The sequence below is a fragment of the Triticum aestivum genome, chromosome 1D (assembly GCF_018294505.1).
Source record: "Triticum aestivum cultivar Chinese Spring chromosome 1D, IWGSC CS RefSeq v2.1, whole genome shotgun sequence".
NCBI classification, from domain to species: domain Eukaryota; kingdom Viridiplantae; phylum Streptophyta; class Magnoliopsida; order Poales; family Poaceae; genus Triticum; species Triticum aestivum.
In genome coordinates, this window is record NC_057796.1 from 80,561,292 (window position 1) to 80,575,484 (window position 14,193).

At 44.6% G+C, this 14,193-nt stretch overlaps 3 protein-coding genes across 4 annotated transcripts; 1 reads left to right on the forward strand and 2 right to left on the reverse strand.

Annotated features, from left to right (window-relative positions):
• Positions 1 to 609: 609 nt before the first annotated feature.
• LOC123180430 (mediator of DNA damage checkpoint protein 1) lies at positions 610 to 6,846 on the reverse strand. 2 transcript variants are annotated; one of them, XM_044592486.1, is made up of 10 exons: positions 6,611 to 6,846; positions 6,392 to 6,461; positions 5,571 to 6,311; positions 4,534 to 4,598; positions 2,455 to 4,449; positions 1,942 to 2,211; positions 1,782 to 1,862; positions 1,170 to 1,281; positions 1,006 to 1,072; positions 610 to 901 (listed from the first exon to the last, which is right to left on the reverse strand). In XM_044592486.1, the coding sequence occupies exons 2-10, from the start codon at positions 6,441 to 6,443 to the stop codon at positions 805 to 807; spliced, it is 3,480 nt and encodes a 1,159-aa protein (XP_044448421.1). In that variant the 5' UTR covers positions 6,444 to 6,461; positions 6,611 to 6,846; the 3' UTR covers positions 610 to 804. The 2 variants fall into 2 exon arrangements, with proteins under 2 accessions (XP_044448421.1, XP_044448420.1); XM_044592485.1 differs by having other exon boundaries at positions 2,455 to 4,598.
• Positions 6,847 to 7,141: 295 nt separating this feature from the next.
• Positions 7,142 to 12,327, forward strand: LOC123180431 (nucleolar MIF4G domain-containing protein 1). The gene is made up of 14 exons (XM_044592488.1): positions 7,142 to 7,296; positions 7,773 to 7,837; positions 7,949 to 8,040; positions 8,142 to 8,802; positions 8,928 to 8,995; positions 9,122 to 9,204; positions 9,875 to 9,974; positions 10,162 to 10,247; positions 10,335 to 10,417; positions 10,576 to 10,712; positions 10,803 to 10,904; positions 10,999 to 11,292; positions 11,378 to 11,500; positions 11,731 to 12,327. Exons 2-14 carry the CDS (start codon positions 7,831 to 7,833, stop codon positions 12,118 to 12,120), a joined length of 2,226 nt encoding a protein of 741 aa, XP_044448423.1. The 5' UTR covers positions 7,142 to 7,296; positions 7,773 to 7,830; the 3' UTR covers positions 12,121 to 12,327.
• A 40-nt stretch (positions 12,328 to 12,367) lies between these two features.
• LOC123180432 (probable calcium-binding protein CML22) lies at positions 12,368 to 13,869 on the reverse strand. The gene is made up of 5 exons (XM_044592489.1): positions 13,608 to 13,869; positions 13,310 to 13,539; positions 13,017 to 13,216; positions 12,736 to 12,910; positions 12,368 to 12,614 (listed from the first exon to the last, which is right to left on the reverse strand). The coding sequence occupies exons 2-5, from the start codon at positions 13,509 to 13,511 to the stop codon at positions 12,496 to 12,498; spliced, it is 696 nt and encodes a 231-aa protein (XP_044448424.1). The 5' UTR covers positions 13,512 to 13,539; positions 13,608 to 13,869; the 3' UTR covers positions 12,368 to 12,495.
• Between the last annotated feature and the right edge of the window lie 324 nt (positions 13,870 to 14,193).

Below are 14,193 nucleotides of genomic sequence, written 5' to 3' on the forward strand. Positions count from 1 at the left end.
GTTGACAGGGAATTCAAGGGAAGGGTATGGATTGAAGGGGATTAAATCTCCTACAAGTTTAAACTCTCCTCAAATCCTCTCCAATCCCTTTGAGAAGGGGTGTAACTGAACAAGTACTTCTAGGTTCCAGCCGAGAAGACCAGGAAAAGATAAGGTTAAAGAATGTCATGTATCTCAGAAGCTAGATCACTTCTCGATGAACAAGTTAAAACGGCCTCAACGAAACTGGATGGAATTATCAGCTTGGTTATCGATTAGGTATCAATGACAACATCAAGATGAATGAGTTATCAGTGAATGTTTTCATGTGATCGTCACTTCACCATAATAACTGCTCCCCCATTTCTACTTACTTTGCATATTAGATTTGCCTCAACTTTCTAAACTTTGACCAAATTCATACCCAAAAAAAACATCCACAGTACCAAGTCAATACCATTAGACTCATCATTCAATATATTTTTATACCATATAGATTTTTTATTGTGAAATTTTAGATTGTTTTCGATGAACTTGGTCAAACTTTATAAAATTTGACTTAGGTCAAAGCTAATATGCGGAGTAAATAAAAACAGAGGGAGTATTACGAGAGGAGGATCAAGGCAGCCATTAGAAACTGGCCATCATAACTCATGAGCAGCTACAAGCGTGACCAAGATGCATGCAAACAAAGGTTTAAAGCAACCGAGAGACATATAAACACCCTACAACTTACAGATTTTAATCACAACCGAGCTAGAACCCGAGGATGGGCATAAAACAGGCATGGGCTGTACCACACCATACATTTACACTGCTATGGTATCAACTCTTCGATATGGGCACAAACCGCCCGTGGGCACCGTCTTTCAGCCACCTCGTCGAGCGGGTCTGCTTCACACGGTCCAAGAAAAGGCGGTGCCTGCATGCAGATCAACAAACAACGGGACATCGGTCTATCTATCAAGGGAAAATTCAAGTTTAAATTATTTGAAACAAGACTAGCATCAGGGTTTCGTCACAAACCTCTCGTAATCGAGCTTCTGGGTGACCATACCGTTCAGCAGAAGCTCCGCATCGAAAACATCAACACCTGCAGGTTCATCTTTACATAAGCTGGCAGTCCAGATTCTGATTCTGGACGACAAAATACAGAGCAGAGTGAGATATACGATATAACTAATCATAACCTTTCTCGATGAGTGGAGCGCATGTTTGGTAGTCCTCTTCACATGAGATGACCAGTAGGTCATCTGGTGCTTCCTTTTCCTTCCTTATGGACCTACCCATCCTCTCCAATGGCTGCACAAAATCAACAAAGTTAAAGGACAGAACTGCATCTTTCTGCAAATCAAGAACTTTGTGGCAAGCAGCAGGACGCATGATTATGAGAAGTTAAGATCCCACGGCAAATATGGGAGTATGGTACAAAAAAGAGTAAAAAAGCGAGTTCGTAAAAACAGAGTACCTAAATAAGTAAAAATGTTCTGCAGTTTTCTGGAACTTAATGAACCCTAAAACCAGAGTACCTGAATGAGTAAAAATAATCTTCCTTTGTACGAAAAGATTAATCAAACATTTGGCCTGATAGCCAGCTAATATTTTTTTGACGGCTTTATTCATGAACAGAATAGGTTTATTGGTTTCACATGACATTACCATACAGACTGCAAAATTGACACTAGCAAATGGTTCCAAGCAGATCCTATACATCTGATTCTAGATATCATCCAGCCAATGTAAACATGCCATTTAACACAAAGAACATTAAGTATTTTTCAAAAAGAATATATGGCAATAACCTGCCCAGAAGATGCGGAAACCAAGCTAGTCACCACCTCTCGACTTGGCTTCACATTTTGTGTCACAAACACTCTTTTCCCCTGCATTTTTTTAATAAATATAATTAGAAAACAATCTAGGAAAGACTTAGGCAAAAGAAAATTATACAATTCACTTTACCAACAGCAAAGGACTCTTGCAAGCTGAGGCCAGTGATATAGGCATGCTGAAACCCATCTCCTTTTCCTTTTTGGCATCCCTCAGAATATACTTCTTATCGTTTACAAAACAGCCTGCTGCTCCACAACTTTCAAGCCACATTGATGTCACTACCAGTTTGCCACGTGTAACTGCCTCCAGCATATTCTTTGTGCGGTAAAAACCATCCGCCACAAAATGTGTTGCATCTGCAACGGAAAGTGCTTCATGGGCTCCTAAGCGTGCCAAGATCTACAACATAGCGTTACAATTATACCTCATTTCAAATAATTAATGACTACTCCCTCCGTTCCTAAATATTTGTCTTTTTAGAGATTTTAAATGGGCTACCACATACGGATGTATATAGATATATTTTAGAGTGTAGATTCACTCATTTTGCTTCGTATGTAGTCACTTGTTAAAATTTCTAGAAAGACAAATATTTAGGAACGGAGGGAGTAGAATGTACCAACACAGAAATATAGTAGTTACCTTCTTCTGACGCTTGATCACATCCTCATCCAAATGATGGCTGAAAATAATACTGCAACTCGTCATATCTTTTCTTCTAGAATCCTTTCGGTATCGACTTGGTAGAGCATTTTCAGGATCTAACTCCAGCAGCTCTTTGGCAACAGAGGATTTCAACAAGCTCCTATTTGAAGCTTTTGATGGATTTAGAGGACTGAAAGTAGGTGACAATTTGTTTACCACTTTAGAAGATGTTTTCAGGGCACTATTCAGAACTGGAGAGTTACATTTTGGTGAGTTGCTTGCATTCTTAACACCGGGTGATTTCTTTTGTCGCCGATCAGAGCTACTAAAACCAGAAGTTTTGCTGTTAACTCCCGATGAAGAATCAAGTACAGGAGAAGCAGCTGATGATTGTGTGATAATACTAGACAGCAAAGAAGTTGATCTGCAATCGGAGCGCTCCCTCCTTGCATACGTTAGCAGTTCTGAACTGCTAATAAAAATCCGTCTTTTCTTGGATGGCCTTGTCACATCATGACCTGTAGCAGCCTCGGTAACTGCAGGAGCCTTTGCCTGTACAACTGCAGTAGGTGTTCTTCTCTGTTTGGGGTGAGATGAGGGCTCTCTGCGGAAGACATGAGTTGTTGGTTCATCTCTTAATGGTTCAAGGTTCTGAGCAACATTTGCACTGGTATGCCGTATGCTTGCATCAGTACTTTGCTGAAGACCCTGAGCATTATTTGCACATGTATTCTCTGTGTTTTCTTTTAACACAGAACCCGAACCATATTCTGTGGTTCTCTCACTAATCATCGGTCTCTCGAGTACATGTTCACTATGATTATTTCTTACTTCTCCAACAGTGGCCTTCTTTAAGTTCTTATTAGAACATAACTCAGGAGACTCATAGAGGTTATTTCTACCAGTGTGCCTTGTTCGATGAGCAATAGGTGTACTGTCATACTTATTTCCATCGACTATCTTCGTAACTTTATTCTTCTGTGGTACTGGCTTTGCCTGCTTATGTTTCGCCTTTGTTGCACGATCTTCTAAATTTTGTCGCATGTCTTTCTGAGGTTGGTGGTTCATCTCAGTTACTTTTATTCTTTTAGAACGTGTCGTGACACCTTCCTGGACGCTGCTGGTTCTCTTTCTAGGAGGGTCACTCTTTGGGTTACTTTTTTCTACTTTAGATACAACTCTCAGATCTCTCTTCATTGGAGGTTCAACTTCGGCTGACAAGTTTTCAGCAGGGGAACTTTGTGCCAGTGCTTCTATAGCTTCGATGGCCATTTGAGTATCCTGACCAACATCATGCAAATCCACACTGACCTTTTCCAGCTGTCTTTTAATAGGTTTGGCAGTTGATAGATGATCATCCAAGTCTTTCAAAAGGTTTTTCTTAGTCCTTTTTCCAGAAGCCTTCTTACTCTTCACCTCACTTTTTAGTAGTCTCGAATCCGATGAAGGTAAAGTTTCAGTCTTCTCACAAGGTTTGGACTTCGTTCTCCTTTTGCATCCCTCTATTATTTTCTTGTCAGGAGGTGCAATTTTTGTGGAGCACTTCTTTGGCCTGGGAATGTTTGATTTCCCTCTGCCAGCTGATTGTTGCAACAAGATATCCTTGTTTTTCCTGAAAAAATCACCTCCGCCATCATCCTCGCGACTATCCACCCATGCAAAGACTTCTGCCTTTCCTCTGGAACTTCTATGCCGGTCAACCTTCTCAGCCAATAGTAAAGTTCCCATCTTAATTGAAACAGGTGGCTTTGCTTTTTCTAATTTTTTTGGTGTTGGTTCTTGAGACGATATGCCGCCATTAATTGAGATCAACCCTTCCACAAAGTCCAAAGCATTTGCTTGAGATAACTCACCAGGCTCCTGTGATCCGAGATAGCTTAGTCCAGCAAAACACCTGCTCTTGATTTCATTCTCTTCGTTCGTTGTGTCGGTAAAAAGCTTCTTTGCTGTTGAGCACCTGCCTTTGCTTTTACTCCCGTCTTTTTCATGGCTCTGTACATAACCAAAAGACCCGTCATCAATCCCACGACCTGGGCAATCACCAAAGAACGCATTACACGAGGTAGAGTTGTCTACAATTTCCGTTCGGAGAACTGTTCCATTGGTCAAATCATGCCTTTTCCCTCGTTCCAAACTTCTGACTGTGGCAAGATCACATGTTCGTCACAGGAGAGCATGTTAGAAAACAAAAAAAACTAGATTTCAGTTTATTGCTACAATTTTAGTAGGGAAACTAAGGTTAAGACATCAACAAAAATGTTGTTCGTGTTCTAATTCAGGAAAATATATTTGATGACCAAGGGATATCTTGAGTATCAGATTTGTGTAACATCAAGGCATCAGTATTGATCTAAAAACAACAAAATATACTACTGATTTACAAGCCTTTACTCACAATATAAGGATCAACCAGGACTTAGCATGCTTTCCAAAGAACATCGCATATGTATAACAAGAGCCTATAAGCCTAGAATTTTGCAATATAAAAAAATTCTGGATGAAAAGCCAGAGAACACCATATTCAAGTAGATCCAATTACCATATCACCTTGTGTGTCCAAAAACAACCATGTGTACCGAATAAATGAAGTGCCTAATTGCTGATACTTGCATCACCCTTGGAAGTAGCTAGAACTATTAGATACAAGCATAGGCAAGATCTCTAGCATGTAAGGCTAAACCAATGAAAGCGTGCAATTCTTTATCATGTGAAACTAGAGGTATTAAGAACCCTTTTTTTTTTACTAATGACAATAATTTGTCATGTTACTTCTCTTGCAGCAACAAAGAAAAATCATGGGTATAACTGCAAGAGACCTACAGCTTAATCACCTCTTTGCCAGGACATATAACAAACATAAGGAACAAAAACGTAATGGGACCAAGGTAGTGTTAGGAGACCACATTTTTTAATTGTTCAGGGTACAGTTTGCAACCAAATGTATGGCTGCTTACTTCACACATCTATTCAAGGATAACCACTGAAAACCACAGGACATTTACTGCAAGGTGCCACATCAACATCCCAGAATGAACTTTAATGAATCTTACATTAAAAAATGACAATGTGGAGCTATGTGACTAGAAAGGCATAGTTAGCCGGTGATAACTAACCTGTGTCACCCTCTTCTTCCGTGGAAGCATCAGAATCTACCGAATCCTCGGCATAATCCTTCACAACTGTCTCATTATTTGGCAGGCTCTCATCGTCACTTTGCACTTGAGTGCCCTGGCTCAACTCATCATCACCATCATCACCCATCTCTTTATCCGAGTCTTCAACCAACTGGGTCATCCCACGTTGATCGGCAGCATCATCATCGCTGCTATCATTTACCCTCTCCTCTTCCTGACATTCGTCGACCAACTGGGTCGTCCCCCGTTGAACAGCAGCCTCATCATCACTGCTATCATTTACTCTCTCCTCTTCCTGACATTCCTCGACCAACTCGGTCTCTCCGCTCCCACCATCCTCAACCTCGCATTCTTCAATCAACTGAGTCCTATCCCCATCACCAGCTTCATCCTCCGTGCTGCCACCATCTCCCTCTTCCTCCTCTACCGCCTGCGTCTGCCCAGCGACGCCACCCGCATCATCCTCTGAGTCCTCCACCACCTGCGTGTCATCAGACATCCTCTCCTCCCCCTCCCCCTCAAATTCATCATCAATCGCCTCGGTCTCCTCGTCATTGTCCAGCGGCTGCGTCTCGCCATACAGCACGCCGCCGCCGCCGCCATCGTCCTCGCCCCCGCTCTGCGTCGTGTCACCGGAGCTAACTGGAGACCCTAATCTCAGACCGTTGTCATCCTCCTCGCCCCCGCTCTGGGTCGTGGCGCCGGAGCTAACTGGAGACCCTATTGGCAGCCGCCGCAAACCTAAGGTCAGCACATTTACACCAACCGCTCACGAAAAAGAACAGAACCAGGAGACTCACCCAACGGCGGCGTCCCTCCGTCGTCCACGACCTGGGTCTCCCCGCCGTCCATGGCGACACAGCCACGAATCTGCACACACACACCTCACCAATCAGCACCAACCCTAAACCCTCATCCGTTTAATAACACCATGATAATAAGGAGTATAAAAGATAAAAGGGGACACACATTTGGGGGAAAAGAACAAAGATGGAACAATAAAGAAACAACCGCCGTACCAGGCACCAGGGGTCCGCCGGAGATCTGCGCGGGGGCGGGAGGCGACTCCGCGAGCGGCGGCGCCTCCGCGATGGTTCGTGGAGGTGGCGCGGGGGGCGAGGAGGAAGCGGACGGGGGATCCGGCGACAAAAAATGCGGGCTTTTTCCTCTTCCCGGAGGATTCGGGGGCGGAGTCGGAGTGGGGTTTAGGCGCCGCTTGTGTGTGTGTCTCTCTCTCCTGTGGGAGGGAAACAGAGCCGGGAGAACTGCCGAAACTCGCGCTCGCTGAGGCGACGGAAGGGATCGCAGCCGTCCGTTTTCGAAGCAACGGTCAGACCGTGCTCGCGGTCTCTGGCGGGGGGTGGGTGGAGACTGCCAAATGGTTCGGGGACTTAACTGAAAAAAGCGAAACCCTTCCCCCAACAGAAGGAGGGTTTCTCTTTGCTCGCCGCCGCCGCCTGCTCGCCCCCGTCGCCGCCCCCCCCCCCCCAACAGAAGGAGGGTTTCTCTTTCCTCGCCGCCGCCGCCTGCTCGCCTCCGTCGCCGCCCCCCCCCCCCCCCCCCCCCCGCTGCAACGGCGACCAAGCCGCCGCTCGCCCGCTTCGCTCCCCCCTCGCCGGCTTGCCGTCTCCCTCTGCTCCAGCCACCTCCAGCGAGGCTCGAGGACGAGGCGCCAGCCACCCAGCACCGTCCCACGAGCCACAAGGTGAGCCTCCCCTCCCCTCCCCTCCTGCCTGTGACCCCGTCCGTTACTGCTCCTGTCCAGCAGCCGGTCGTGCAACGAGACACGGATTGAATGTTTGGAAGAGAAGCTCACATGAACCCGAATCAGGCAACCTCAAGAGCTTTCAAGAAATTTTGGAATGTAGTACAGTATTTCCTAAACTACAATATTGTGAGACTTTGGTTGAGCTATTTATGTTACGCTTTGCCAAATACTGTAGTATAGTAAGATTGATTTTTTTTTAGTGTGCACACCCTCCATTTGATTGCTGGGTCCGCCAGACCACCACTAATGGGATCATGTATCTGGTCTGCGGCATCTTCATATGAATGAGGCTTTCTTTTCTACATTATGGGAAACCTGGACAAAGGAACCATGAAAATTAAGAAAGTGAATTTTCAGCACAAGAAATAAAATGGAGAGGCATTGATGCTAATCTTCTGTGGGTTTTTTATCAGCTCTGATCGAGTGGCAAGCGAGGAGGGCGGGAGCGTGGATCAGATTGGAGCAGAAATCATGACTGGTAATTTTCTCCCTGGTATCGTTGAGCTCTAATCTTCAGCAAAGCCGGGCTTGTCCTGTGGTGAATTTACAGCGCCATCTGTTGTGTTGGTATTTTTTTTCTTTTCCTCAGGGAAGGAAGAGCAGAAGTCTCGCAAGGAGAAGCGAAAGGAAGCGAGATCGGAGAAGCACAAGCTGCGGTTTCTCTCTTGGGTTCAGCACCAGGTGAGCGCACCGAAATCTTTAAAAGGAAGTAGAGAAGAGTATCAGTCATGTCTTGGTAGATTAGGATTTTAATTTTGACGGGTGGAATTATCTTGGTTCAGGGTGGCAAAAATAAGAAGACTGCAGTGGTGTCCATGGAACCTAGTCCAGCAGAGGAGGTAAAACCAAAGAAAGAACCCAAGAAGAGGAGGAGGGAGCCTGAGGATAGCCACAAGTCCAAGTCCAAATTCCAGGAGTATCTTGAAATGGAGATGGGTGGTGCTGCTGTGGGCAGAGAGGAGGATCTGGAGATGGAGAGGAAGCTTGCAAAAAAGCTCAGGGTGAAGAAAGGAAAGCTGGGAGGTCCGGATGATGGTATGGACGATCTTTTTGCGGACCTCGGATTTTGCGGTGACTATGGTTCGGATGGTGAAACAGAAGATACTAAACCAGAAAAGAAGAAACGGAAAAGGAAAAATAAGAATCTGAAGGATGATGCAATGGAGGAGGGCAGTGGGAAGGTAGTCGATGATAGTAAGGTAGACAAGAAGAAAAAGAAGAGGAAAAATAAGAAAGTGAAGGACGATGCTTCGGAGGAACCGGGTGGTGGAGGTGTGGAAATGGCTGAAGAAAGTGATGTATCAGTTCATGAATCTGAGGATGAAGTGCTTAATGCGGTTGAAACGCCTCCTGTGTCAAAGGCGAAGTATGTACCTCCTAGTCTCCGTGCTATTTCTAGTTCAGAATCAGAAGAAATCTCCCTGTTACGCCGGAGAGTGAGAGGTGTGACTTCCAATTCTATCCCTTTTTTCGATTTTATGCAACACATTTCTGATTTCTTTATCATTTATATCCATTTAGTTTGGGAGCATATTCTCATGGATGGCTTCATTTCTTGTATACATCAGGACTTCTGAACAGGCTTTCGGAGTCCAATGTGGAGTCTATTACTCAGGAAGTTGCTGCAATTTTTCGCGTATAGTTCTATATCATCCCCTTTTCATCCTTCTCTACTATATTGCGAAACGTCTTCAAGATCTTTTGTTTTAGCTTGATTAATGACTTAGTACTTCTGGTTCTATTCCTATCTATCTGTTCACAGTCGGTTCCACGAGGTGTTGGCTGTCAGTTAATTGGTGATGAAGTTTTGGCAAGTTGTTCCCGGGGACCTCGTGGCAATGAACAGTTAAGGATCTTCCGTATAAGTCACGTTTATTTGGTTATTACGTTAGTATGGTCACAGCTTAAAATTTCCAATATTTGTTGAAAAATGAAGACTTTAACAAAATGGTTCTGTGTAATCATTTTAGAATGAGTTCGAGGGATCAACCTTAAGACACATGTGCAGGCAGATGATAAACTGGAAAGAATTGGTATCCTAAAGCTTTCATTTGGGAAAACCTTCTGTTCTGTTTAAAGTCTGTACTATCCTGGCATGCTGTGCTTTTACTTTTCTTAGATATTTGTTTCACTTGATGACCTGACTGATGTTTTTAGTGCTCAAGAGAGATTATGTCTTAGATATTTGTTTCACTTGATGACCCGACTGATGTTTTTAGTGCTCAAGAGAGATTATGTTTCTGAAAATGGAAGGCTTGTTCTTTTACATCTCAAAGTTATTCTTGCCACATATTTTTTGTGGTCCATACTTTTTGCCCATCTGTATGTTTTTGATTCGGTAATGGTACTTATTATACATCTTTGAGACCTGTCAATGTTTTCCTAACTTTGCCAGTCAAATAAAAAGGATAGGTTCTTTTTTAGATCAAACCGGCGTTTCTGTTTGTTATGGTACTCTACTAAGGTAGGAGGTTGGTGGACTGAACTAATGAAATATGTTGTTTCATTTGTGTAGGTATGCTGCTGTATTTGCAGCCTTTATTGCTGGTATGACATGCTTGGTTGGTATGGACTTTAGTGCCAAAATCCTTTCCTCTCTTGCGAAATCTTTTGAGGTATGACTATTCTGATTAAGATAACACAAGGACCTTTTACATGTCTCTGTCTACCTAAATATATCCCCATCCCTTCTGCCTTGCTATGTATCTGCTTTGTTTCAGGATACTTAAATCATGTTTATCTTTTGATGTTTCCAGTTTATTTATATTTTTCTTATATTAGTTTTTCGCCCCTTGGTGACAGGATGAGTACTCAAAAGACGATGGGTTATCAGTGAGAAATCTTATGTTACTTTTCTCATATTTGTGCATATTCGACGTCATTGCATGGTCTGTGGTCTCACTGGAACCTATAGCCTGCTCTTTTTTATAGAAACATGTCAGAGTAAGTTCTGATGATTTTGTTTATTGTTGCAGCGATCTTGTGTATGATCTTCTCTCAGTGCTGAGTGAGCGCTTAACAGAGCTGGATGTCTCAACAGTGTTAACCATCCTGCAGTGTATGTAGCATTTATAATGTCTTTCCATGCTGAAAAAAAGAACCTTTGCAATGCCTTACTCATCTTACACCATAATAACTGTTAATCTGTCATAGAACCATCCCATGTTATTCTGTTTCTGAGTGAAACTCGGGATATGTTTTTATCTTTGTGGACAGGCTGTGGAATGAAGCTGCGGGGAGATGACCCAGGTGCAATGAAAGATTTTGTACTCAGCATTCAGAACTTGGTAAGGCAGTCCAAATTGCGCTCAGCTGGCCGAGAAGATGGAAAAGCAGATCTACATAGTAAACGAGTGAGTTTCCTTGTTTTATGCACCTGTTTTAAAAAGTAATTCAAGTTGGAGTAGTTTTAAGTTTTGTATCTGGTTTAACTTGCCATGCAGATGGAGTTTATGCTTGAGACGATATGTGACATTAAGAACAACAAGAAAAGGTCCAAAGAGGATCCTTCACAGCATACCCGTGTAAAAAAGTGGCTTCAAAAGGTTTGTACCAGAACTTCATCTCCCGATGCCGATGCCTGAACAGAAACCTTTTCCTGCTCATTTAATAATTTGTTCTGTTTTTGCTTGCCTGCAGCTAAAGTCAGAAGATATCCTCTTGCGCGGGCTAAAATGGAGTAAGCTGTTGGATCCTGAGAAAAAAGGGCAGTGGTGGTTGTCAGGGGATGTATCGTCCACAGCAGGCAATGTTGAAGATGTTGCAGCAGTTATCAGCAAGGAGGTTGTAGAGGCACAGAAACTGGTTCATCTTGCAGCCGCCCAGCGGATGAACACAGATATACGAAGAGCAATCTTTTGCATCATAATGAGCGCCGAAGACTATGTAGACGCTTTTGACAAGATCCTGAGGCTGGACCTATCTGGGAAGCAGGTCTGATTGTTTTTTCCTGCGAGATGCTTTTTTCTGTGTGTACGTGTGTCAATATTATTTAACTTTTTTCTCTCTTGCTGTGCAGGATCGAGAAATTATGAGAGTCATTGTTGACTGTTGTCTGCAGGAAAAGACTTTCAATAAATATTACACAGTCCTTGCCTCCAAGCTATGCAGCCATGATAAGAATCATAAGTTCAGTTTACAGGTATGACATTGTATTCTTATAATTTTCCATATCTATAGACTACAGTAAAGGTATTCTGCCTCACAAGTTAGTGCTTTACTGCTCCGTTTGCGGAGCAAGTATACCTTTTCCTTAACATATACTCATAGATATTTAATAGATGCAACATGTGTGCATGAAGATAAATTGATATCAGACTTGTGTCAATTTTAACATTTGTGTATTCCTATTTTATTTTGTTGTCATTGCAGTACTGCATCTGGGACCGTTTTAAGGAGCTAGATGAGATGGAGTTGAATCGGTCCATGAACCTTGCCAAACTAGTTGCAGAGATGCTCGCAAGCTTCTCCCTGTCGCTGGCAGCACTGAAGGTTGTCAACCTGGCGAACCCGGTGGAGATGACCCCCAAAAAGACCATGCATTTCAGGATGATGTTCGAGACCTTGATGCAGAAAGAAGACTCGCTTATGTGGAACGTCTTTACCCGTATCGCCGGGAACCCGGAGCTCGAGCTCTTGAGAGATGGAATCGTGATGTTCGTCCGACAGCATGTGATCGCCAAGGACGCAGGGAAGGAGCTGGCTGGCAAATTCAAGATCGCCAAGAAGGCGCTTGATAACTCTGCTGGAGTTTTGATGTAATTTGTCCGGCGTGTCTTCCCGGTCTCGGTTACGTGACACGCGGGCTCTCAGTTTTGTTCGGTATTCGGAGGAAATGTAGCCAGGTCGTTTTTGTACACCACATGAGAATGCTTTCTTTGAATTGATGATGCAAATTTGTATTGTTCCATAAAATTAATGGTTATTATTACGTACTATACAAACTTTGGAGATGCAGTCTCTTAGCCACTATGCTGTCTGCTGTGTATACATTAAGTTCCATCTGCCCTGAACATTCAAGGTTAACTAATGATGCCATAACAGATGGCACCTTCTCATAAAACGTAGGATTAACTTGCAATTGGTGATTGTTCATCTATTTTGACAAACTGATGAGGAGAAGAGGCCTCAAATAGACTAGGGAGAAGTGTCGTTGCTTTCATCTCCTTCCTCAGGCTCGAGCCCAGCCCATCTGATCATGGAGAAGAGGAACTCCTTGAGGTTCACCTTGCCGTTCTTGTTCAGGTCCATCTCCTCTGCAACAAGGTACACGGAACATATCACACTTTGGTTCTATTTTGAATTACACATGACTTAATTATCTTGTTTATGTGCATGAGAAATAAAGGGGCCAGCACATGCAGCAAGAGTACTGACTGAAGAGCTGTGTGGTTATGTGGGTGGGCGTCCTCTCCCGGTCAGACTCCTCGTTCATCCTCTGGGTGACGTCTTTCCTGGTCACCTTGCCGTCGCCGTCCCTGTTGAAGAAGAGGAAGGCGTCGATGAGCTCGTCGAAGATGTAGTTGAGCTTCTCCGACTCGAACTCGGAAACCTGACGACAAACAAGATAGAACAAGCCTCATCAGTGAACTGTTGAAGCCAAGAAGAATTCTCCTGCAGACAGCCAGGAGGAAGATGTGGCTGGTTGGCTACCCTACCCGGCGTGTGACGTTGGGGCCGAAGAGCAGGTACATAAGGCATATGAGGACGACGAACTCCTGGAACTGGATACCCTTGCGGCTGTCGACGTCGCAGTAGCGGTGCACGTCGTCGGCCTCCTTCTCCGACATCCGCACCTCGAGCTTGCTCAGGCAGCTCCGCAGCTCCTCGTTGTCGATCGTCCCGTTGGAGTCCGTGTCTGAAAGTCGCAAGCCTCACGCTTTTATATTGCATGCAGACTCTGAAGCTCCATTTTGGATGCTAAATTTGGCATGGTGGCTTCTGCTCTTACCGTAGTGGTCGAAGACGTCCCGGATGTCCTTGAGGCCGTCCTTGAAGCGAGGGAGGCGCATGGTGATGCTGTTCACCGACCGGAACGTCTTCGTCCTCGCCTTGGCCCGCTCCCGCAGCGCCTCCGCCACCTTGTTGTCCAGCTCCCTCTCCACCCGCCGGTGCTTTATCGGGGCGGCGAGCCTCGACGCCGCGCCACCCATCTCTTGGGAGAGAGATCACGCCCCAGACCTGAAACGAATTGGCGAGGCGTCAATGGGGTAATATGCATCAAGAATGGAGGTTCACATGTCGTTTACCTGAAGGTTGCAGCTGCAGCGCAGTGCAGACAGATGATTCCTGTGCTGCCTTTGCGAGGTGGAATTGAGGGTTTTTGTTGATGTGGGTTGTTGGATTCGAGTGGGGGAATCCGTCTGGTTACAGCAATCTCCATCGACCTGGGAGGGGGCGCCGGATGAGGTGGAATCTGATGCCCCAAAAATAGAAGTGGACGCTGCAGCAGCCTGCCATGCGTGCCGTGCCTGGGATATGCATATGCTCCCACTACCGTCTACCGACTTCTGCATGAAAGAGATTTGGTCCTTTCATCTCCTTGTCGCTAGTATAGTTTTATCTTTCTTACGACCCAATTTTGCCCATTTTTTTAACAGACTTGCCGATTTCATTGGTTAAGGAGAAGGTTTAGACATAAGCCGTAAAACGGCAAAGAAACAAAAATCTACTCTCGCGACATAAGACAAATAAGATGTTTCGCTCCCGCCAACACCTAAAGCTGGGCCTCCTCCTTGATCCTCGCAACAACAATGGTGATCGGGGCGGGAGTGTTGCTAAAGATTCTGGCTCTCGCTCCTTCCATATTTCCCAAGAGACAAGCATCATCACCGA